Source organism: Dryobates pubescens, chromosome 16 (genome assembly GCF_014839835.1).
Source record: "Dryobates pubescens isolate bDryPub1 chromosome 16, bDryPub1.pri, whole genome shotgun sequence".
Classification (NCBI taxonomy): Eukaryota; Metazoa; Chordata; class Aves; order Piciformes; family Picidae; genus Dryobates; species Dryobates pubescens.
In genome coordinates, this window is record NC_071627.1 from 13,995,777 (window position 1) to 14,019,758 (window position 23,982).

General features: G+C 52.8%; 1 protein-coding gene across 2 annotated transcripts in view; it reads right to left on the minus strand.

Moving 5' to 3' along the window:
• Window positions 1-1,707: 1,707 nt before the first annotated feature.
• Window positions 1,708-23,982, minus strand: part of DPYSL3 (dihydropyrimidinase like 3) — a 32,526-nt gene continuing 10,251 nt past the window's right edge. Inside the window, exons 1-14 of one of the 2 annotated variants that reach the window (XM_054168373.1) lie at window positions 22,592-22,742; window positions 15,247-15,335; window positions 12,843-13,027; window positions 11,694-11,858; window positions 11,447-11,508; window positions 11,048-11,128; window positions 9,598-9,666; window positions 7,132-7,252; window positions 6,219-6,375; window positions 4,838-4,979; window positions 4,331-4,501; window positions 3,602-3,781; window positions 2,847-3,009; window positions 1,708-2,376 (exon numbers count right to left, since the gene is read on the minus strand). In XM_054168373.1, coding sequence (XP_054024348.1) covers window positions 2,288-2,376; window positions 2,847-3,009; window positions 3,602-3,781; window positions 4,331-4,501; window positions 4,838-4,979; window positions 6,219-6,375; window positions 7,132-7,252; window positions 9,598-9,666; window positions 11,048-11,128; window positions 11,447-11,508; window positions 11,694-11,858; window positions 12,843-13,027; window positions 15,247-15,335; window positions 22,592-22,630 — 1,713 coding nt within the window. In that variant the 5' untranslated portion in view covers window positions 22,631-22,742 and the 3' untranslated portion in view covers window positions 1,708-2,287. Of the gene's footprint in view, window positions 2,377-2,846; window positions 3,010-3,601; window positions 3,782-4,330; window positions 4,502-4,837; window positions 4,980-6,218; window positions 6,376-7,131; window positions 7,253-9,597; window positions 9,667-11,047; window positions 11,129-11,446; window positions 11,509-11,693; window positions 11,859-12,842; window positions 13,028-15,246; window positions 15,336-22,591; window positions 22,743-23,982 lie in introns of those variants that run through there. The other variant, XM_054168372.1, reaches the window with a different exon arrangement.

A 23,982-nucleotide genomic window follows, 5' to 3' on the forward strand; every position in this document is an offset into this window, starting at 1 on the left:
CACTCTGGAGCAGGCTCTGCCCAAGTTGAGGTTGGCCAAAGCATTCCTTTCACCTTCATGCTGGCAATGATGCCAATGTTTAAGTGCTCTGGCAGACCTGAGGTTTCAGCTCCTTCTCTGACATTTTTCCTGTTCTCAGCAATATAATGAATGAGTGAAGAACCATTTGCCTCCCACTTACCCAAAGGTTGTCTTTGTGTCCCCTGTGCCTTCCTATCTTTCTGATCAACTGAAAAATCTGACCAAGTCAAAAAAATGACCTGAGTAAAACCCAACAGCAAATGAAAGGCACCTTCCCCGATGATCAGAAGTCAATGCTACTTCTGAGGTTATTTGCACAGCAAAGCAGGGGGGGTGTTCCTCCTCCCTGGAGCCCTAAGGGCTGTGCACATTGGTTTCCTCTGCACAGTTGGTTAAGTGCCCCGCAGGCAAGGACCGGTGCACAGCAGTGCCACCACCTCCTTCCACATGCTGTGCCTGGCAGCCTGGGCTTTTTGCTCATATCAGGCTCTTAGCATGGTTGCAGCACAGGGAAGAGTGCAGGGCTGGGAAGAGGGGCAGCAGCTTTGCTGTGAACTGCTGGTGTGGAAACAACCAACCAGGGAAGCATGACCCTTATTCTGTCCAGGGAGCTGTAGTGTTGGTATGGAGTTAGTTCATGAGTGCTTGTCACAGTCCTCAAAGCAGGTCACTGCAAGTGGAAAGCCACCTTCACCTGCTAAGTCACAGCACACCCTGCTCCTCACTTGGGAAAAGTCTGTGGCTGCATAAATATTGTACTGGTTGGCAGAACCCCCCCCAAAACTTGGGAGAACTTAAATGACTTCTAAAGTCTTTCCTCCTTTCCCCTTTTTCTATGTAAATGGAGGCACAGCCTCAGCTTGATCAGTACCAGGCAGGAGGGAAAAAAATCTTTAATTATGTGAGAGCAGAACTTCACAAAACTCCTAAGCATGAGCAGCCTTCCTCCCCCCAGCACAGCTGTTCTGGCATGGCCCCCAAAAGATGGCTGCATGGACAACTTGTCCTGAGTTGCAGGCATGTAAAAATAAATATTCCAAGTATTTGACCTTAATCGGGGGGGGGGGGGGAGGGGGGGGGGTGTAAGAAAAAAGAAAGGAGAAAAAAAGACCACCAACAAACAAACCCAAGTGTATTTATTTAGCACAGCCAAGATTGGCACTTATTTTTTGTAGTACTTCACAAACAATTGGGTTCCTCTGCATGCTTTGCAAATTTTGGGAGGTTGTGACCCTGGGTTTGATGAACAGCACTGGACAGAAGAGGAGGATTTAACTCTGAGAGCCTCCAGGCCAGCCCTGAGCACAGGCAATGCTGTGCAGAGGTGGGCTATGCACCACACAGATGGCAGGTGCAGCTCTAACTGGCATCATGGCCCATGATGGCCAGGCCAGGCTGCAGCCAGGGATCAGAGGGACAAACTGAGCAGCCTGTCACCCAATGCAGTGTGCCAGCTTCCCCAGACCTCTGCTCCTGCCCAGGAAGCTCTGACACACAGCAGCAAACACCATGCTGCTTCCACCCAACGCTGTCTTCCAGCTCCAACACAGCCCACAGACCCTCCTGGAGCCCCGCTGCCCGGCTGGCCCACAAGGCACAGCTTCCCCCCACCCCTGCCCAGCAGCAGCCCAAGGAAGACAAAAAAACTCCAACCATCCACGGCAGTTGTTTGAAGGAACCTTTTTTTTTTTAATAAAGTGTACAAAGTAGTAAAACTCCTGACACGAGGCGCTGCGGCAGCTGTTACAGAGATGATCTGGGCTCCCCATGGGGCCTCGCAGTGAAACGCCAGCGAGCGCCGGGCGGAGATGAAGGACACCGACACGACACGGCCCCAGCTGCCCCTGCCAGCACCTGCCAGCCTGCCCTGCCCATCCCGCACCGTGCCTCAGGCCGGCCCCATGCTTCGCCTGCCCGGCTGGCTCCCCAGGCCGGGTCCTTCCCGCTGCCCCGCGCCACCGCATCCCACACGCGTCCAACACGAACACCACACTGACCTGTCTGAGCGGCATGCATACAGAGAGGAGGAGGAGAAACACGACCCGACCGCACCCACAACAACAACCACAGGGGTTTAAGGCTATGCATAAAACAAAACGAAGCAATATCTTTAAAGCTAGGTAGCGAGGAGCGTTTGTGAAACATAAGGCTTGAGGCTCATCAATTCTTCAGAACAGGTTTATTTGCTTTTCCTTCTTAAACACCAAGGTACCATTTTTATTCCTTCGCTTCCGCAGGGGTTTTGTTTCCTCCTCGGCAGGGACACTTAACTGAGGGAGGTGATGTTGGAGCGGCCTCCGGGGGGCGCAACGATGCGCTTGCTCGCAGAGCGAACGCCCTCATCAATCTGGGTACCTGGGAGAGGAAAAAAGCACAGAGGAAACGGGGACAGCCAAGTTAGGAGCATTTTCTTCACAGGACTGAGATGCCAGGCAGCCCAGGGTCTTGCCAAAGGGCCTCCCAAGGCTGTCTACAGCAACCTGTTCCATCTCCACCTCCAGTAATGACCCCAAGAGGTGTGCTGGCGTCAGTGCCTGTGCAGACACTCCTCCATGAACAGACCCACACTGAAAGAGCAGGAGTGATGCTGTGCTGGCACCTCCATAGTCACAGTCCTCCTTGCTCCTAGTGAAAGGTGCAGAAGGGTGGAGGAACAGCTCCAGGCCCATCCTTTAAGGGACACAAGGGGTCTAACCCTGCTGTGCTCTGCTTTTGTGCTCAGCTTGCCCCAGGTCATCTCCAACTTGCCCCCTGCACAAGCCAGTGCTGGGACAGTGTGGCAAGTGGTTCTGCGCCCTCTCAGCCCAGCTGTCACATGTGTTCACCTGACAGGCTGAATCCAGACTGATGGAGGTTCCTGACTGGGGGTGTCTGCCTCGTTGGAGATCCCCTGGTTGAGCCTGCAGGGGTGCCCCCCTTGGGAGTGGTAGTCAGGTCAAACACAGGTCCATCATACATGCCCCGGGGCACAGCGTGCATCTCCGCCATCTGTCATTGAAGAGAAGAGGACAGTGACACATTTCTGCTCCCAGGGAGCATCCTGCCATGGCAGCAGCACACTCCGGTGATCCTTGGCTCCACAGTCCCACTGCAGAAGCAGCTCCCACCACCAGCCCTGTGCCCTTCATCCTGCATGCCTGAGACTTCCTGTACCGCCCCTCCTGTGTGACAGTCTTCCTTCAATCCCATCCTGCAGAGTATGCACAGCCCAACAACAGGCAGTCCATTGGCATGAGTTTTTACTGCCTGCATGAGGAAGCAGAGGCCATTTTGCCCAGTCTCCTCATTTTGAGCTCAGTACAGGCTCCTGCTGCAGCAGCAGAGCAACAGCAGCAGGCGTCACCCACTGCTGACCCAGCTAAGTATCTGCCCCCAGTGCTGGACCACCCTCAACACTGAGGACAAAGCTCTCTGCCCAAGCTTTAGCTAAACCAGCTGCAGGCTCAGAATATATCAGTTTGCAGCACTGTTTCCAGGGTCCAATGAGAATAGCAGAAGAAAACCAATCAATGAAAAGGGAAAAGGGTAATTAGGGCTAACAGTATCCCAACTCTGCCTTGGGGCTTCCTAATCTCCTCACCTTCCTCCTGGCCTTGATGCGCTTGTAGACATAGTCAGGGAAAGGGCTGCTGGGCAGGAAGCGTCCAGTCCCCTGGGTCACGTGCAGGTTTCCATCCTCCAGCATGATCTTCCCCTGGCATATGACAACCAACGGGGCCCCACGTAGCTCCATCCCTTCAAAGATGTTGTATTCAGCTGCCTGCAACAACCAGAAGGTGATGGTCAGGAGGCACATGAGCACTGCCTGCCCACTCAGGGCTGGTTAGTCAGCACACCTAGCTGCTGACATCACCAGTGCAGAGAGGACACCTGTGACAGCCTTGCCTGCCCTGGAGGCCTCCTTTAGTTCACTAGTCCATCAAACTAAGAACCCACCAAGACCTGCCACTTCAGAGCTTGATGTAAGCAAGGACTTCAACTGCAGAGGAGGGCACGACTTAGGCTCAAAGTAAGGCATGAACAAAGTAAGCTAACAAAGCCAGGAAAAGTTTGTACCTGGACAAGGAACCAGATAAGAAGAAAGGCACCTGCCTGAATCAGGCCTAGCAGAAGAGCAACGGAGTAGGATGAGAAAAGCTCCATATGTTAGTCCAGGGCTCACAGACCTCCCTCCCCACAGTCACAGTAGCATTGCCCAGAGCGTGAGCTCAGTCCATGGCAGGGCCATGCTCCCAGCAGCCAGGCAGCATTCACACAGTACACCCCACAGACGAGACCCTAGTGTTCCCACAGGTGAGCAGAGGCTTACAGACTGATGGGTTTTTGCCGTGACGATCTTCACAGCATCGGGGTCCCAGATAACCAGGTCACTGTCCGAGCCCACTGCTATTCTCCCCTTCCGTGGGTACAAGTTGAAGATTTTTGCAGCATTAGTGCTGGTCACAGCCACAAACTGGTTCTCATCCATCTTTCCTGTGGCCTGCTCAGACACAAAGAGAACAAAGCACTCTTATGGAGAGAGGAAGGATAAAAGCCCTGGGAAGCACCAGACTCACTCCCACACAACCCACTGGATAGCTGGACCCAGACCGCCGCAGCTGATCCCACTGCTGGCAGCAGACAGACCAAGAACTGAGGGCACTGGCACAGCTCCTGGCTGTTCACCCCGAACCCACAAGAGCTGCCTCTGCTGCTCTGCTTGCTTTGACTCTCAGAGCCAGAGGAGAAAGGCAGCTGGGTGCCCAGCTCTGCAGGGAAGTGTCAGAGGTGCCCGTCACACCCGCCTGCTCTACCCTCTCCCTGGTGTGGCTCTTACCACTGCCTTGTCCCAGATGACAGACATCCGCTCCTCTATGCCGTTGGTCCCTTCTGGGATGGCTGTGAAGTTGTCTTTTCCAATTGCTTTCTGCGCGGTGCTGAACGTGCAGTGGGCACTTCCTGACACCTGCAGGTCACCACTGCAGGGTGGTGGCAGCGAGATCATTATCAGTCACTTCATGGTCAGACTACAGCAGGAATATGAGGGACACGGAGCATGCGTAGCCCCCAGCTCAGTTCTGTTTTACTCTGCACCCCTATTTCTACAGCCCCTTTGACTGAAGGATTCCACCTATGGTGGTTGTGTCCCATGGGTGCATAGAAACTGCCAGGCTGTACTGCCCACCTGGGCATAGACAGCACCCTGCACACCTGAGAAGTCACCAGCTCAGCAAGAACAAGGCAGCCTTTGTGTCAAGCCCCAAGATGTCCTTTCATACCAGACTGTCATTTGCACTAACACAAAGGATAAAAAACCCCAAACATCCCAGCCTGAGTCATAAAAGCCATTCCTGGCCACTTCAGGTCTGTTTGGGAGGGCAGCCCTTTTGCCATGCAGGGAGGAAGATGCCACTCCTCCTGAGGCCTGAACCCCACATTCAGCCCTTTTGTTGTGTACTGCCAGCTCCTGCACCCAAGGGGCACTGCCCACCTTCCCCAGTGAGGAGAGCATCATAATCTGCTGCAGGGCTCTGTTTTGAGTTGCTTGGCTCACTGGAGCTTACCAAAGGCTCTTCTCAGCCCCACACAGACACTCACACAGCACAGCAGATGAAGAAGCTGTGTAGCCTCTGGCCCAGGCTACAGCATCTCTGCCACAAAGGCAAACACCACCCAAGGCCACATGTTTATTTGATGGCAGGATGAATGGCTCCTGGCATTGCCCATGAAGCAAGTGGCCTCAGGCACCTGGCTCCCAGAGCAGCTGTGCCTGAACTTGGGATGGCACAGATACCACAGCTCTGCTTGGAGCTGTGAGTCAGCCCTAATCCACCGGTAATCTGCATCTTCCTCTGGTAATTTCAGCCATATGTCTGAGTGACTGCACTGCCAGAGGCCCAGGCTGACAACATGCCTCCTAATCTCTGCCAGATTTGTTCCGGTGAAATAAGACAAGTCATCCAGCCCAGCTGGAACCTTGCCACCTCTCCTGCTGAAGCCTGACAGAAAACTGCAGAAAAGGTGTCAGGACAGACCCCTGCAGGCTGCAGAGACTCAGAGCCACCAAGGCTTGGGGCCAGAGTCGTGTCATCAGTCAGCTCATGAAACAGGTACAGCAGTAGTTCAGGTTGCACTGATGTCTGCACTGCCCAGATACCTTCTAACCTCCTCCTTCCCTATCCAAGGCCAGAGCAGTGCCCAGCAGAGCTGCCACTCACCTGGCAAGGAGGGAGTTGATGTAGTCAGGAGTTGTTGGGTCTGGGCTCAGAGGTGGAGAGACCACAAATGCCGCAGCCTTGGCCCAGTTCTTGCTCCAGTAGTGCGTCCCATCAGTCCCGAGACTAGCTGTGATCGGCTCACCGAATACCACATTGCCTAGAAAGGGGAACAGAAAGCATGTTGTTCTGGAGGAGCCCGGAGGCATCTCTGTTCCACAACACTACCAACAGCCTGCTCTGACCAGAGGATACCTAGACCCACATCAGGCCATCCCATGCTGCCTGCTGGACCTCAGGTGCTGGGCAGAAAGGAGAGACAGCAAAGCTTGCATCAGTGTCAGGGGTGAGCAGTCTGGGCAGAGGCTGCCTGCCAGCCTCCTACTCATTCACCAACTCTTGGGGCCAGGGCTCACTGAACACGGCCTATGTACATGCTCAAGTGCACATGAGGAGTCCCTGAGCTGCACCACCAGAGACAAAGGAAGCCCTGAGCCACCTGAAGAGGCACCAGCACCTCTGAGAGGCCAGCATTTCAAAGACAGGCCAGGGCTGTACACAGCAGCTCAAACCATTTGCACACAGGTTGGACAAGTATCCTCAGAAAGCCCGTCCACAGCTGCAGGCAAACTTTGGTGTTTAAAGCACTGCTCCTGCCAGTGACTCATGTGCTGATGTTACCTGATGTGACAAGAGGTGACTCCCCATGGCCCGACGCAGTGTCCCTGTGCCCTTCACAGGTCAGGTGAATCCCTGAGCTCACTGCTCCCCAGCAGAAGGGGAAGCACTGGTCTGCACACGAGGTACAGTGATGGCCTTGCAAAACAACCATGAGGACACAGGGACCACTGTCTCCAGCTGTCCAGGACCGCTGTGGCAGCAGCGAGGCTGTGTGCAGCAGGGGTCTACCACTCACCTTTTTTTCTGGCTTGAGAGATGAGGTCAGCAGCACTTTTGCTCATCACTTTAGTCACATAGAGGGGACAGTTGGTCTGGCTGGCAATTGTGATGGCCCGGAAGACAGCCTCTGCTTCCAGCTGGAAGAGAGGATGGTGCAGGGCTTCAGAGGAGCACAGGGTGGGCAGGAACTCCTGCACCTCTTGGCACAGCATGGATTGCTGCTGACACCCTGCATCCACTCCTTACCCCTGAGTCTCTGAGGGCAGGTAAATCAGGGACCCCTGAGGGGGCCATTCCAGCCTCCCTCAGGCCCAAACCATGAGTCCAGCCACAAGGCAGCACTGTCCAGACCATGCCTGGACCACTGCCTGGTTCCAGCTCTCCTGACAACCAGAGAAGCCCAAGGTCTGCTGCCCATGCCTGACAGCACAGCTCACAGGTTGAAAGGGTCTGCCCCTTCAGATTCCTGCTCTGAGCTCTCCTTCAGCTGCACTTGTTTTAACCAAGTGCCACCCTGCTGGAGGCTGGGGTGCCCAAAGCCCTGCACTGGCAGGCTGCTGGCACCAGGGTCTGCTGTCCTGCCACGCAGCTGCTGCTGCCCCAGCCTGTGGACACCCGCCCTGTGTCTCTCTGCCCTGCTGTTAACAGAGGGCGGATTTCCATCACCAGGGATATCTTTGGACAATGACATCAGCCCATGCTTGGCCTGAGCTCAACCCCAGAGGTTCTCCAAGTGTTTGCTCTACAGTTTGGCTTCAAGCTTTGGCATGAGAAAGTTCACAACAGAAGCCTTAAAAAGACAACGTGCCACAGCCAGCTCCCGGGGGAGGCCAGGGCTGCCAGCTGCAGGGAGCTGCCTGCGGCTGTGTGAGCTTTGCTCTGCCAGGAGTCAGAGGAGCAGATCCTGCACCCAGACACACGTGCACCCAGACACCTCTCCTACTTCTGCAGGCCTATTCACTGCACAGAGAAATGAGGTTTTTCTCTTCTGCATAAACACTCTTTAAACACAAAATTAAAGAAGAGCACACTTACGGACTTTAAGCGTTGAGGGGGTTTAACATGTAGATAAGAGCACACAAAGCCATCACTGAACACCCTTCACAAGTCACAATCTGGAGCAGCACCATCCTGCCCTACCAATCTCTACCACCACCTGGTAGAAGAGTATGTCTTTAACCTCCGCAGAGGTCCCATGGAGCTATGGACCACTCTCCCACTGCTTAGTCATTAACCTGCAGGCTTTATGAGCAGCAGCAGGGTCATTTGTGCTCTACCTTACATTGTCCCAAGTAGAGTATGTCTGACTGGTTACTTTTAAAGGCAATGAAATCTGGGTATCAAGAGCCTTCTTGCACTGTTCTCATCTGCTTTATGCTCCAGTGGCATTTCAAGATCAAACACTCAACAATGTTTCATCGACTTTGCAGAAGAACTGCAGTGCTGTCTTGTAATAATAGGTCAGTTCTCAAATCCTGGCACAACCATGACATCCCATAATTGCAGGTCAGCTTGCCAAGTAGTGGCAATGGGTTTAGAGCCATAAAAATAAATGGCAGTTTACACACAGAGGGACTCTGATTTGACACTGAGTCTCTTCTCTGTGCAGGAAAATGCTTTACACTCTCATGCTTCAAAGAGAGCAAGCACTGCATTGCACTAGGCTGTGCCTGCTGTTTCCAGCCATTAGAGAGTCTGGCTCTTACACTTTTAATTTAAGACAACTGATTTTATTTCCAGACAACCCTGAAATACAAATCTGTCCCTGTGCTCCCCTGCTCAGCTACCAAATTCTGCTATTCTACCAAATTCCTATTGTTCTCTTCTTTCACGTGCTGTAGGAAGTTAAAAGCACCTCTCAGCAGGAAGCTATCTCAAGAAAACCCATCTGAAATTAGACTCAGCTCATATTAATGGACCAAAAATACCCTGAGAGCTAAAATTAGAAGTAATCTAATTAGTGTGTTGAGAATTTGTAACCAGGGAATTTCCCCTCTCCATCCCTCCCACTCCCTCCACCAAAGGCTTTGTCCATCTGATTTTGAAACACACTTAAGACCGTAAGCAGAGATTAAGCAGGAAGAGGCTGGACTCTGCACTCAGATGTGCACAGTGAATTGTCAGAGGAACTGAAACTCAACCTTCAGTTCTTCTCAGGCCTCTCACAACCATGGATTCATCTATACAAGACTCAAACCAGCCCCAAGTGCTGCTCTAGCCACACAGAACTTCGCTTGTTAACCTCTGGGAGACTTAGAAGCCCTTTTTTCTGCTAGGAGACTTGAGCAAGACTGAAAAATGTTTGTCACAAGCATGCGCCTCACTCTTTCCTGAGCTGATGACAAGAAAGCCAGTACTGCCTGTACAAGTGGACACTCAGGGGTGCACACACACACTGTGCATGCTTGGCCCCACTACACCCTGCTGTGACTTGTGGAGAAAGCTCTTCAGTGCAAGGCTGGTGTTGTCCTTTGCATCTTACCTCCTCAGGTCTGCTCAGCACATGGCCTTCGGGGCCCGTTATTCCCATCTCCAACATCCTGGCTTGTTCCTAGGACACCAAAAGGGCAGAAGGATGTTACAGGACTGTGAAACTACCAATCACACAGAAGCAGATCCCTCCCTTGCGTGCAGCCCTTCCCTCAGGACTGCTGCCACAACCCTGTGTCGTGGGGACCAGCATACATGGTGAGAGGCAGCTGCACCCTCAAAGGGTTTGAGCGAGAAAGAGGATGGGGAAAGAGGAGGGCTCAGAGGGAGCACAGACACTGCCTGAAACATCTTCAGTGAAACCAGCACAGCGTGGGCAAAACAAGGGTACAAAGCTCCCCATCTCCATGTAGAACACTTGATGTTTACAGTCCCTTTCAAAGCCTCCCCCTGGCTCTCCTCTCTTTCTGAAAAGCAAATAGTCCAAGGAGAAATTACTGAGAAAACAGTCATTAAAGCAGTAAAAAGTTCTCCTCCCAAGGTTATTCCTGGGTCCCCAGTGCTGTTATTTAGTCATTGGGAAATCTGCAAATGCTAAATCCTGTATCATTTTCTACAGAAGCTGGTACTGTGAGGTTTTGAGTTCCTCTGTTGACATCATCCCAAGTATTTTGCTGTTATAATTAAGGATCATGGATAACCATGTACGTCTGTGCATGCAGGCCTGTGAAATGCTACCAACTAATAGTTCTGAGGCATTTTGCAGTTAGTCTGGCGTTGAAGTAAACTCTAGCCAATACAATTCCTCTGATCACTCTCTGTTTCCATGTGAAAAAGCCACCCAATTGTGCACTGCAGCTCTAAAAAGCCCAAAGAAAAACGAAGTCTTGTCATCTGAGGGGATGTTCTAAGAATGACCTCTTCGTTCACACTTCTTCAACTCTCAGGAACAAGAGAGACAGGAAAAAAACAAGTAATTGAAGAGCATAACTGAGCAATGTCTTCTCTCTCTTAATGAAAACCAAAACATTTGGACTTTCTCTCATCCAGCACCAATTACAGCACAGCCAACGCAGACTGCCCACTAAACCACATCCCTCACAACAATTCCCAGCTCCATTAGCTGGCTGTGTGCTTACAGCAGGGAGAAAATTCCTCTCTTGCCACGGCACTTTTCAAGCACTTTAATTCTCTTAGCTGGCTGTGGGCAAGGCAAAGGCCTCTCCCTCTCCACACTGAACAAGAGCTGTGGTCAGAGAGAACATACCGTACTTGATGGCCCACCCTCTTCCATTTAGATAATCACTAACTCACTATGTAGAATCACTTACACAGCACACACTCACAGCAAAAAGAATCTTGGTATGTTAGATATTGCTACTGAGCAGCAAAGCGACCATGTTGCAGATGTCCATGCAGCTTTACAGCCATTTTGCTGATGCCCTACACATCTGCCTGGGATAGACATTCAGTCCCTGCCCATCAGAAGAGTAGTTAGTTACCTGGGCAATTATATCTCCATTCTCAGCATGAACTTGAGCTATGGCACCAAGCTCTGCCAGGCAACTGAATATCTCATACAACTAAAAGAGAGACAAGAAAAAAACGATTGCAGAGCAGAGACACAGCCCTAGCCTGTGCATGGCCTTGGCAGTCCCTGTGCCCAGCATGGCTGCTGTTCCCCAGCCATTCTGTGCCCAGCATGGCTGCCATCTCCCCACTGCCCTACACCCACCATTGCTGCCATCCCCCAGCCACTCTGTGCCCAGCACAGCTGCCATCTCCCCACTGCCCTACACCCACCATTGCTGCCATCCCCCAGCCACTCTGTGCCCAGCACAGCTGCCATCCCCTCACCACCCCTCACATTGACATAGCCAAGGTGGCAGAGCAGGTCTCACCTCAGTGTTTGACATCTGGTACAAGTCTTTGTAGGCCATGTACACCATGAAGGAGTTGACTCCTGAAGCAGAGCAGAGAGGACAGTGGGGTGAGCTGAGGCTCTTCCTCCCAACCAGCCCATCCACGGGCATGGCACCTGCTGGCAGCCATGCCAGATGCCAGCAGGCACTCAACAGTTTGAGGATGGCTGGTCACCCTTGGCCCTCCTCACCAAGGCCAAGGTGCAGGGGGTGGTGGGCAGCAAACCTTTCTCGTGGACCATGGTGTGCAGCTCCTGGCGGACGCGGTCGCTCCAGCGGGGGATGTCCACGTGCAGCGCGTAGTCGCAGCAGGCTTTGCCGTCCGCCCACTCCCGCCACCGCTCCCAGGCCTCCACCAGGCTGGACTCAGGGTCCGGCACCACGTGGTCCACTGCAGAGGCACAGTGAGGCAAAGGGTGGGCATGGGCTCCCCACCCAGGACACCCCACCAGGAGCCTGCATGCTGCCAGCCATTGCCACGATCCCAGCCCAACTCCAAAGTGGTGCCCATCAGCTCTGCGATATGTCAGGGCTCCTGTCTCAGCAGGGAGCACACAGAGCCTTTGCTAATGGCCTTTGGCAGGGGTCCAGGGGCTTTTACAGGCTTCTGCTGAGAAATCAGCTGAAGGGCCTTGTCCTCCCTCACCCCCACTTCCACTCCATTAACAAACAGCTTTCTCCCACACTGAAGTACTAATGCACCTTTTATTGCCCACCCTGTCATCCTCACGCCTTACCACCCAACTTATTTATTTGGCCCAGGGGGAAGGATAACTAACAGGGGGAGGGCATGAAACCCAGACCTTTCCTGGAAGAATCAACAGTTGCTCCTGCATCCCAAGAAACCCTGCAGTGCACCCAGCTGTGACCACTGCACAGCCATAAAACCTGGACCTCAAACCAGTGCAGCCATGGCCTTCTCCAGGGAAGGACCTCAGAATTCCTTTTCCTTTTTCGTTAGCACTGTTTATTTCTGAGCAGCACAGGATGCCAGGACATTGCTCTGTTCCTCAGCTCAGAGTCATCTGAGCATCATGCTGCCCTATTTTTATATAACAGGGGAAAAAAGTAATGTTGCTCCTTTTGAGGGTCCCAGGAGTACCCACAGCTGCAGACAATGAAGGGCTGCAGAACACGGGATCTGCAAGGGCAAGGGGGCTTATGCAATTCTCCATCCCACCACTTTGTTATTACTAAGGATCCCAGAGATTCATACCAATCCTCACTCTAGACTGCATTGACAAAGCACACAGAAAAGGTGAGCAAGCTGTCACAGATGTTTAAAACAAGACTGAGTAAAGGAAAAAGAAATAACTGGGAAATGTTTCAAGAGTGGTGGGTGCTGTCATGTTCAGGACCTTCCTGGTGCACTCACTAATCATGGTGGTTCCACCAGCCAGGGCTGCTTTTGTTCCTTGGAAGAAATCATCCACTGCTGTCATCCCCTTGTATGGCATCTGCAGGCGAGTGTGGACATCAATTCCTCCAGGGATCACCATCTTCCCATTGGCTTCTATGGTTTTGACACCTCCAGGGACAATCAGATTGTCTCCAATCTGCCTGATGAGATCACACCAAGGTGGTGAGCCACAGCAAAGGAAAACCAACAACAATACAATCAGTGAAGGGTTCAGCTTGGGAGCAGCCTGGTCAACTCCCACTGCTCCTCTCCACTTCCACAGCTGCGCTTGTGGGAGCCAGCAGAGTGAAACCACTGTGCTCTGCAGCAACACACAAGATTGTCTGCCCTGCTTAAACCTTCAATTTGCATAGTCCAGGGGTGGCTGCCTCACAGCTTCAGTGGTGTCTGTGATGGAACCCGTTGTCTGGGGTAGGTGCTGGGTTGGGGTAACTGGTGAGTATGCTGTGATGGGCGTGGAGCTATATGTAGCATGTGGCAGAAAGCTGGCTAGGGCATCGCACCCAACAGACTCACAAATCAGGCTCCTGAAAGCACTTCCAGAAGGCAGAACTGCTACACAAAACCCCACACCAGCCCCGCTTCCTGTAAGCTGCACCCCTAATCTCTCCTCTCCCTCATCCTCCTGACCACTTTAAGTAAGGCTCAAGTCTGAGGCTTACTTACAGAGAAAGATGATTTCCCGCTGTAATGCCACAGCTGCTGGGCCAGCTCAGGACTCGGAGACTTGCAATGCTGGTCACAGCACCCAGTCCTGAGGGCAGAGGGAAGCCTCCCTCCAGGGAGCTGGTGAGGAGCTTGTGAAGCGCACAGCACAGTCACCTGCAGCCTGGGTGGCCTCTCTCTGAGTCCTCCCCACCCCAGGACCTTGCCTCTCACATTGTCTCCTTCACCCTGAAGGATATTTTTGCTATCAGCAGGGCCATGCTGTAGTGAAGGCAGCTAAAATCCCAAGTACCTAAAAATAACTCCTGAAAACAGGAGACCAAAAAAGTTCCAGTTTACCTCTGCTCATAACTTAAAATGCCAGGACAGGCCAGTCCTCTGGAGTTTGTGCTGTTCTAGCACATGGGAGTCTCCTCCCAAGATATACCCAGCCCTCCTTCAGGCTAGGTCACCTGAGCCTTAGAAGCCCCTTCACTCAGCCCCTCACCCCCTCAATCCCTTTATCTGTCCATATGTAGCACCCAGCCTTCAAATCTCTTCTTTCAGAAATCCTATTTCCATCAAGCCTTCCTCAGTCAGTCTTCCCTGGCAGATCAAGAAAAAAGACAAGTTGGGTTTAGTGGAAAACTTCTGATTTCCTTGGCACACTGGGGAGGTAAATGAAGAACAAATTCCATTTTCACATTTCATTCAACCCTAGTCACTTTGGAGGCTTTTTTCTTAGAGTAACAAAATTCTGTGGGCAGAACTGCTCGCTCCAGCATCCTCACAGCAATGAACCATCAGCTCTTTCCCCCACTTTTATGGGGATGAATCCATCACCAAAGCATTTAAACTTCTCACCGTTTTCTGAACAGAATTCACTTGTGAGAGCATTTTCCTTCCAAGGCAATGAAATTCTATGACCTTCAGGATGCAAATGATGCCAAGTGATTTGCCCAAGAGCACCCAGAAAATCTGTGCCATAGCAAGACCTGAAGCTGGCTCTGAAACCCTGCCTGGGTATGAGTACTAGACAATCACAAATGCCTCAGTTAATACCAGCCTCACAAAAATACAGCCCCACTTGTTAAAGTATTTATCTGTTGATAGGTCTTTAAAACACACCATGCTCTGAAGTCTGGATATTTTCCTCTCACCATGGAGCAAGAAATGTATTTTCAGGCCTCTCTGCTACAAACCATCATGGCTCCTTCAACTCACCCAGCTTGGAGCTGGTCCCAGTGGGATACATTTCCACATCTGAACTGCAGCCATTAAAAAATGAGACTGCACCTCCAAAACATAGATGAACAAGCTGGGTGCCTGCAATTGCTGAAAATCTCAAGGATGCAGATGACCTGCAGCACAGCACTGGCCTGGGTAGTGCCAACCAATGCAATCTTGTGTGAGGCTGTTCATGGTAATGTTGTTAAAAGGGCAAAGCAGAAGTCAAAGATAAATCTTGTTCCTGATGCAATCAGATGTAGCTCTGCTCTACAATGGATGCTGCATCATCTGCCTTACTGTAGCTCAGCCACTGGAGTCACCATACAGAGCAGGCAATCACACTGCTCACACTCTCTGCACAGCTCAACCATCAAGTTTTACTGGCTGGCAAGTTGGGTCCAGGCCACATACAGAAAAAGACAATAACCATACAACCTGAAGATGATTTAAGGAGTAGTGGAGATAACAGAAGTCCCATACTTACTTGATGAGGCCATCTTCCATGTAAATGTCAGCATAGAATGACTGGTCATCATTGACTATCCTCCCTCCTTTGATAAGGAGACGATCACTCTACAAAGGGAAAAACACAGTGGTTGTCAGCAGCAGGCAACACTCATGCTTCTCAGTGGCCACCACTGTCCTCAGGTGCTCTCCAACTGCACTGCACAGCTCAGCACCCCAACAGCTGGCACTGCAGAGACTGCACATCTGGACTGACACTTGAAACCACAGGACAAGGGCAAGGACCAAAACAACCATACTTGTAGGGCTGATTTTTAGCAGAAGAGGTGCTTACAGAGCCGCCAGTGAGGCAAGATGAGTACAAAGGAGAGTCACTGGGGACACACCAAAGATGCCTCCAAAATACACAGAGAAAAGTCAAAAGCTTCCCACACCAGGTCACAATGCACATAAATCTGCAGCCAGCACAAGCCATGCACTGGTATTTAGCACATAGTTTCTTAAGGGCATGTCCTTAAATCCTACCCAAATATTATGCAAAATAAGCTATATTAAAGATGACAACTTGTATCTTTCATCTGTTACCACCTTGCAAAGACCACCCACGGGATAGGCAGCCCTAAAGATGATGCATCTGCTGCTGGAATCTGTCCCTCCCTTACGACACTTGGCAGTAGTCCTTTTGAGACATCTTACAATGCCCAAGAGGCACTGAACTGCATGCCCATCTCACCACCTCCTCTGTTTTCCTTTTTATCGACCCAAGTGGCCATCAGCCTTCTCCAAAGGAGTGTGACCAGACAGTGGAGGAGCACCAAGACCAGAACTGCTCTAATGCTCTTCCTGTTTTCATGCTTTTGGATCTGGGCAACTCAGCATACACTGATGGGAGAGAAAAGACACTGTCCTGTGGGGAACAGCCCCTGTCCTGAGGAACTTGGAAGGCTGAAGTGCTGCTCTACTTACTACCTCTACCTTGCACAAGTCTGAACACCCACTGCAGGCAGTACAGGGACAAACAGCCTGATCTCACACATGGCTACCAGGTTCTGGGGTAGCACAGCTGGCTGATGTTCCAGGAAATATTCCATCTTACTGACTATGTAAAATGCCCCAAACACCCTCCACCTCCCTTACCCTCCTCTGTTCTCCCCAGCCAGCGCCCGCAGCTCAGGCTCTGGGGTGTGAATTAACCCCTGCTTCTACAGCCCCAGCCTGGACCACGGCTGCCCGGAGCCTTCGGCAGGGCTCACAGCCAGCCTCGCCCAGGGAAGCTCTTGCACAATTAACTCCTCCCCAGGGAACGGGTTTGTTCTTCATCTGCCCTCCCTCCCTTCCCCCCCCCCCGCCCCCCACCGGGGTGGTTTCTGGGAGTATCACCACAGCGGTGCCAATTTGCAGCTTCCTCCCTGACAACAGAGGATGAAAGAGAATCCCCCCGTGTCCCTGCAGCCTGCAGCAGCCGAGGGCCTGCCAGCCGTGTGCGTTTTCACAGCCATCTCATCCTCACAGCCAGACAAAGAAACTGGGTGGGGAGAGGCTGGGAGCGCTCCGCATGCTCAGCCCGGCAGCAGCTCAGTGCTGGCGCAGGAGTATAGGCACGGGGGCACAGCTTTGGCCTCTCCTTGCCCACAGCTGTGCCCATGACCCCAGTGCCAGCAGCGGGGAATCGCCTCCCCGTCCAGCGCAGCTCAACAGGGACCAGCAGCCTGGCCTCCCACCAGGGACCGTGCACGGCTGAGCTGTTCCCCTGTTCTGTCCCACCCACTGTCCTCCCTGGAAAGCAGATCTGGGAAAGCAGATCTGGGCTCCTCTCCCCTTCTCCCCAGACCCAAGCTAACACATTGGTGCAGAGGTCCAGCAGAATCTGCTGTCTAAGGCAGGGGGTCTGGAAGCAAGGGTCACAGACCTTCCCTCACAGCTTAGACAGATGTCTCAGAGAGACCATAACCAGCACACCAAGATAGCAGCCTTGACTCATGACCTTTGGGACCATCACTACCTCCCATTTGCAGCACTTTTCTTCAGGCCAGCTCTCAGCCTGCACCGTGCCTCCCTCCAACAGACACACACCCAGTGATGCTGAGCTCTGGGGCTGAGGACCCCAAGCACAACCAAATGCTGTTGGCAAGCCACTGTTTGTCCTCCTCCCCTAACACAGGGCACTTGACTTTCCCTTTGTGTCTACCCAATTGTCATCTCACTAACAACATTGTAATTTTAAGTTCAGAAACCCCTAAAAGAACAAAATGTGACCACAGCCAGTTGCTTATAGCCTGCCAGTCAACGTGGCTCCCATAGATGCAAATTATGACAGATTTAGATATCTAGTTGTATGTATCAAGCACCTTTCACCACATGGATAAACATTCTTTGGATCCATTCTAAAGGCAGAGGTAAGGGCTCAGCCTGTCCCTACCTCAGTGCTTCTGCTTCCAACCAGTTTATAAACAATCCCACCCCAAAAACAGCCACAAGACTTCTGCCAGCCTGCCTGGCTTCTGTTTAATCCTGCTGTTCCATCAACGCTGGAAGGAGACCTGCTGTGAATGGCAACAGTTTGCACCATGACTTCTCCAGCTATGCTTCAGAAGAAAGCAGATATGGCAGGAGGGCAGTGGGACATGAAGGCTCAGACAGAGGACGTAACAGTAGAGAAAATGCAGACAGAAACTATCAAGCAACAGCATCAGGCCATGGTTAGAAACACAGGGAAGAAGAGTGTTGTTTTACATTTCAGTGAACTGCATGTGGAATTTGTCCAACCTAACCCGTCCCCTGTGCTCTGGTAGGTCCTCCTTGGCTTTATCTAGTCTACGTGATGAGAAGAGTTGAGTCTAACTGCCCAGATCCAATAGCATGACTGGGCTTGTTTGTCTTGCCCATACTCTTTAAACATCCCCAACTTGCTCTCTCAAAGGCCCTGGAGTTGGTTCTCACCAGAGTCCAGGAGCAGCAGCACACAGTGCTGCTGGCCTGCACCAACCTGCACCAGGGACAAGAGAAAGCAAAAGCAGACAGGCACAGGTGGTGTGGGGGTCAGAGACTGCAGCACTCAACAATTACTGAATAAACTGTGAATATGGACTCAGAAAATATGCTGCCCACAAACACAAATGGTCATTCTGTGGCAGATGTGAATTGCTGCTCAGTGCTCACTCTGTTAGTACACAAGATGGTGAGGGCCATAATGGCTGGAGCACGAACAAGGCATTCATTGAGGGGATCAGGCGCTGCCTTGGGGCCTGCCTGGAGCCTGGCTGCCAAACGTCCCCATGCCTGCAGGAGAGGGAAGGGCTGCATGGGCGTCCATCCACCAGCTACAAGAGAAAATATAAAGTGAAATAAGTAAATTCCAAATGACACCACCTCCACAGGCTCTGGCACCACTCAGGAGTGCACCCAGATGTCAAGAGGCAGGAAAACACCAAAGGAAGAGAACAGAGAAGTTGCAAGGAAATAAGTCTGACTTTATAACAACACTGCAGCACTGGCTGCCAGAGCAGCCTCAGATGACAATAAATGCACTGTTTCTCCTGCCAGGGCTCATTTCTGTGTCTCCACACCCACCTCTCTCCCCGCCAGCCAGTGTCAGATCGTGTCATCAGCTATTGTGAGCAGACGGAGAAACCCTCCTGATCCAGGAGCTGGGCACACTGCAGAGAGCACCTTCCCTCCCAGCCTGGCAGAAGTGTCACAGGACTGGGTGAGTGTGCCCAGAGGCCAGCCTCTGCACAAAGGGTCTGGCATGCTGAAGTCACAGTGGGAGTGAAAGGTACCACCTGCCAGACAGACTGTGGTTGCAGGCAGCTCCACCTGACTCCTGGCATGGACCTGTTAGCCTTGCCAGCCTCATCTCCACTGCTGATAGTGCCTCAACAAGCCTCCTTGCAGCTAGTGACTGCCCACTTGTCACCAGTGTGGCACCTTTCATAAGCATCCACTACTTTGGGCACAGGTACTGCCACATGAAACCAAGCCTGAAAAGTCTCTTCCACCACAGCTCTGCCAAGACCTGGCAGGATCACTAATAGCCCCCAACACCCTGCCCTGCTGAGAAGCCTGTCTCTTCCTGTTGGCATTTGGGATCAAGCTTTCAAAACGTTACCCATTCCCTCATGCCCACACTCTGCTCCTGGCACTCTTTGGCATCATCTGGTCATTTGAGATTCCAAAATAGCAGAGGGTCTCTTAACATTTCTCAGTGTGATGCTGCAAAAGGAATAGCTGCTTCCCAAAGGCTGCTGAATCCATCCAGGAATAGTGCTCACCTTGTTTAAAGCACATAGGCATAAATAGGGCAACATGAAAGCAGGCACATGGCTTTACTGATCTTTCCTTTGAAAAAGAAAAGACACTAACTGCAGTGGTGTTTCAGCAGCAGCTGGATGTCTCCTCCCTACTAACAGACCACACGACAGCATGGAAAAAACCTTGGCTGGAGTCGCAGGGATAGAAGGGCAACCACTAGCTACACCCAGTCTGTGGACACAGTGAGAACTGTCACACTGATAGCTGCCAGCTTACCAAAAATCTGTCTCCTCAGTCACTGAGGCTTTTCTCCCCACTTACACCTGACACAACACACCAACCATCACCATGCAGACCTCACTGGTTTTAGATGTGAAGGACATCACAGAGCTTGTGCTCATGGGCTGTAATGGGGTGGCTGAACAGGATGGACATGGCTCATGCCAAGAAAAAGATATGGGAACTCCAGTCTGCCTGGCATAGGAAAGGTTTTTGTGACCTAAGCACAAAGTCTGGGCAATTTTGATTCACCCAACAGTTCTGTCAACAGTTATTTTGTGAAATCAGGGTGAGACATTTCACTACTTGTCTTCCACCTCCCTTTCTGCAGGGATAGGAAAACACACTGTGGACAGCAGGAGGGGGAATATTTTGACTGTATCTCCAAACAACCAAAGAAAAGGGACTAATAAAAAGCCTGCCAAGAGATGCACAAGGCTTGAAGCAACTGTTCTCCTGAGCTGGGCATCCCAGCATCAGCACACACCTGGAAAGTAATCCTACGTTCACTAGTCTCTGATGCACTGTGCACAACCCAAGACACAGTGATCAACACTTCCATACCAAGCTGGTGAAAGCAATCACTGAGAAAGCTAAAAGCTCAGCTAACCTCCCCTCCCCATGTTTTCTGCACATCACAACCAACAGATCTGCCCACACTTCCCCATCTCCCCTCAGAAGCTACAGCCTCACCCACCACACACAGCTGTGGATTTGGCTTTTCCAGCTTAGGTTGGGCATCACCCCCACAGCACTTTATCGTGCCCAAGCACATGCACCCCCTCTCGTGCTCCTGGCCTCTCCACTAAAATTACTGTTCTAGAACAGACCAGAAATTGCTGCAAACAGATAAGAGTGGGCAAACTGTGGGGTTTTAGATGTTATTGTCCGAAACTAGCTACAAATTCCAACTGCAGCACAACTGTGTGTGACAGGAACCAGAAGGCAGGGTTTGTGCATCTCCAGAATCACACTGTTCAAATTGTATCTGTCAGCAAGTAAAATTATCCAAATTCCCAATACATCCTTCACAAAAGCCAGCTCTGCCCCTTGCAGGGTGACAGATGGCAGGAGGGCATTGCTCCCTCCACTTCAGGCTCAGTGCTGTGAGCTTTGAGATTCACAGGTGAGTTACCAGCACCAGGTGGCTTCTGCAGTTCTCTGCTCACACTCCAGACCCCACTCATGGTTTAAAGGCCTCTGACAGTCCCCAGAAGTCACTGTGTCCTGACCTGCAAGAACAGGTTCTGAGGCAGATACCCAGGAGGGAGGAATAAATAAATCAAGAGAATGCCTGGGGCGGGGGGGGGGGCAGTCTGCAGAGAGGAACAGCAAAGGCTTTGTTCTAGGCGAGACACTATAGCTGATGTTTTCTTTCTGCCGTTCTGTTAAAACACAGAAGACCACACAACACCTGACTTCATTACTTCCCTTGGGCCTCAAAGCAGGGGCTGAGGATGGGTGAGTCATTTGACCAGAATTCCAGAGCAATCTCCTGCACCCAGCCAGGACTCGATAATGCTGCAGAACTGGGCAAGTGAGTCCTAGAGGGCTGTCCTCTGCTGCAGAAGCCAGAAAAGAGCTACTGTAAGGTCAGCTACACAGACACCACTCACCCACAGCATTTTCAGCTCCAGCAGGCTGAGGAAAGGATTTCATAGGGAGAAATATGTCAGGCTTTGTACCACTGAGGTGAGAAAGCTCCGTCTGGATCCCACAGGATCAGGCCCTGCATATTGGTAATGCACATCATTAAAGGTCCTCATAGAAAAGGCCCCAGGGAACAGGAGAAATCCCACCTGCAGCAGCAATGTTGTCACCAGGTTGGTTGAAGGACACAGAAAAGGTGAGATGTATGAGGCTGTAAAATTGTTCATTACAGCAACTGAACCTGGGCTGACAAAGGAATTTCTCCTGACAGGGGTAATGATCTTTGTGCTTCTCTGAGAGCATTTTGCTCACATCTGTACACGAAAAAGATTAATGAAGCTCAAGCCTTTGTTCTTCTTTTTTCTTCAAGGGCCAAAGCTGTCCTCTGGAGGAAAGACAAGAGCTATAGGAAGCCAGCAGAGAACCATCAGCGAGATGAAAGGACCCGATCGCCTCCCCAGAAGAAAGCCTCACGCAGCCGCCTCTGGGGAAGCAGGGGAGGCACCGGCTGGCTCCGAGCCTGGAAACCCGGTGAGGAGTCAGCACCGAGAGCACCAGCAGGGCCCGAACAGGGGGCCCTCACACGGAACACGACAACCCCTTTCCTCCCGCGGAGCGGAGCGGGGCCGGGCCGGAGGTAGGTGTGGCCCCTGCTGCACCTGATGCGGCAGCACTAGAGAACGGCTCGGGATGCGCGGGCGGCACCGAGCGCGGGGAACGCCCTGCGGCCACCGGGCGAACACCAGACCGCACCCGCCGCCCGCTCCCCGGGGCAGCGGGGACTCGCCGAGCACCGGGAACGGCCGCTCGCGGCACGAGCAGGCGGGGCGGCAGCGTGCCCCGGGCTCACCGGGTCGGTGTGCGCCCAGACGGGTTGGCGTGACCGCCCGGCAGGGCAGCTCTCTGGGTGCTGCTCCAGGCAGGGACTCGGGGACTCGAGTAGTGCCCGGGGAGCGGCTGCCGGCGCAGACACTCCGCCGGGGCTGACTCCTCCAGGGCGCGGCTCCTCCCGGCCCGGGCTCACCGGCGGCACCGGGCCACCTGGGCGAGCGGCACGCTGGGCAGCGCTCTTTGTCTGCGCGCCGCCGCCCCGGTCCGGCCCGCACCTCCCGACTCGGCCCCACGCTCCCCGCCCGCCCCGCGACCCCCGCCCGCCCCGCGGGGCGCTCAGTCCCGGCACGCACCGTGATGCGCGGGATGTTCTTCTTGCCCTGGTACGACATGGTTCCGCCCGGCCGACTGCCGCCTGTGCTACCCTCCGCACCGGCTCCGCACAAAGGCGAGACCGAGCCCGCGCCCGCCGTGCCAGCCGCCACCGGAGACGGACGGGCCCGCCCCGCCCCGCCCACAGCGCCGCCCGGCGCCGCCAGGGGGCGCCCCGCCACCGGGCACCGCTCCCAGCGCAGTGGGTATTGGGCTCTGGGTACCGCTCCCAGTGTACCGGGTACCAGGTACCGGGCACGACTCTCAGTGTAACGGCTATCAGGTACCGGGCACCGCTCCCAGTGCAGCAGCTATCAGGCGCTGGGCACCGCCCCAGGGTAGTGGGGACCGAGCACCGAACACCACTCCCAGTAAAGCACATACTGGGGTCTGGCTACCGTTCACAGCGTACGGAGATGCAGCACACCCAACATCGCCCACCAGCCCCTGTGAAGCCAGACCCACACCCAGGTCCAGCCAGTGCGGAGGACGGCTGGGGGAGCAGGCAGAGACAGGGCTCATTGCAGAATGAAACTTTTCCACGGCATAATTAGTAAAAATGAGATTTCTAAAAAGAACAGACATTTTGGTGCTGCTGGAGTGCATTTGGATGACCTCAAGCTTTCTTTCCCAAGCAAAGAACTGAAAACATTTATAAACTAATAAATGCAGTGCATGTCTGCCTCAGGAATCCTGTGTCCTATGCAAACACCATGAGTGCCAGCAGCACTGGGCACATCTGCAGCTCTTCAGCCTTCCTTGGCAGAGAGGTTTAAACTGTGGAGCTAGTTACCAGCACTCAGTGTGTGCTGAGACTAAGTGATGCTGGGCCTGGGACCCCACTGACAGCTGGGAGTGGGCCAGCTGGAGATATGCTACCATGGAAAGAACATGACATGACCCAATCCCACCTGACATGATCCATGATGCAGTTGGCTGGTTCCCTGCCCTGCAGAGTCATGGCCAGGCTTGGATCTTGCTTTCTCTCCCAGCTGCAACTCCCATCATGCGTAGAGATCTGAATGCCATCAGCAAGATCTTCCCACAGACTCTGCCACCAGGCAGCAGCTCATGGTGTGTCCTCCACTACCAAAACCCTACAGCCACACCTGCCACAGGTAGATCCGATTTCTAGCTCCTGCTAGAGAAACAAGCCATCTGGATCTGGGAGATCAACACCCAATCCTCCCTTCAGTTCCCTCTGAACCAGAACCCCACTATGGTTTGCAGTGGTGCAGGGGCTCAAAGAGCTCTCAGCTCACTGCTGCCTGTAGAGCAAAGCCATCTCCACAGCACAACCCCCGACACAGCAGCCAGCTTTACCACCAAGCCCTGGGGAAGCAGGTGATGATAGCATGGACCTACTGGAGCA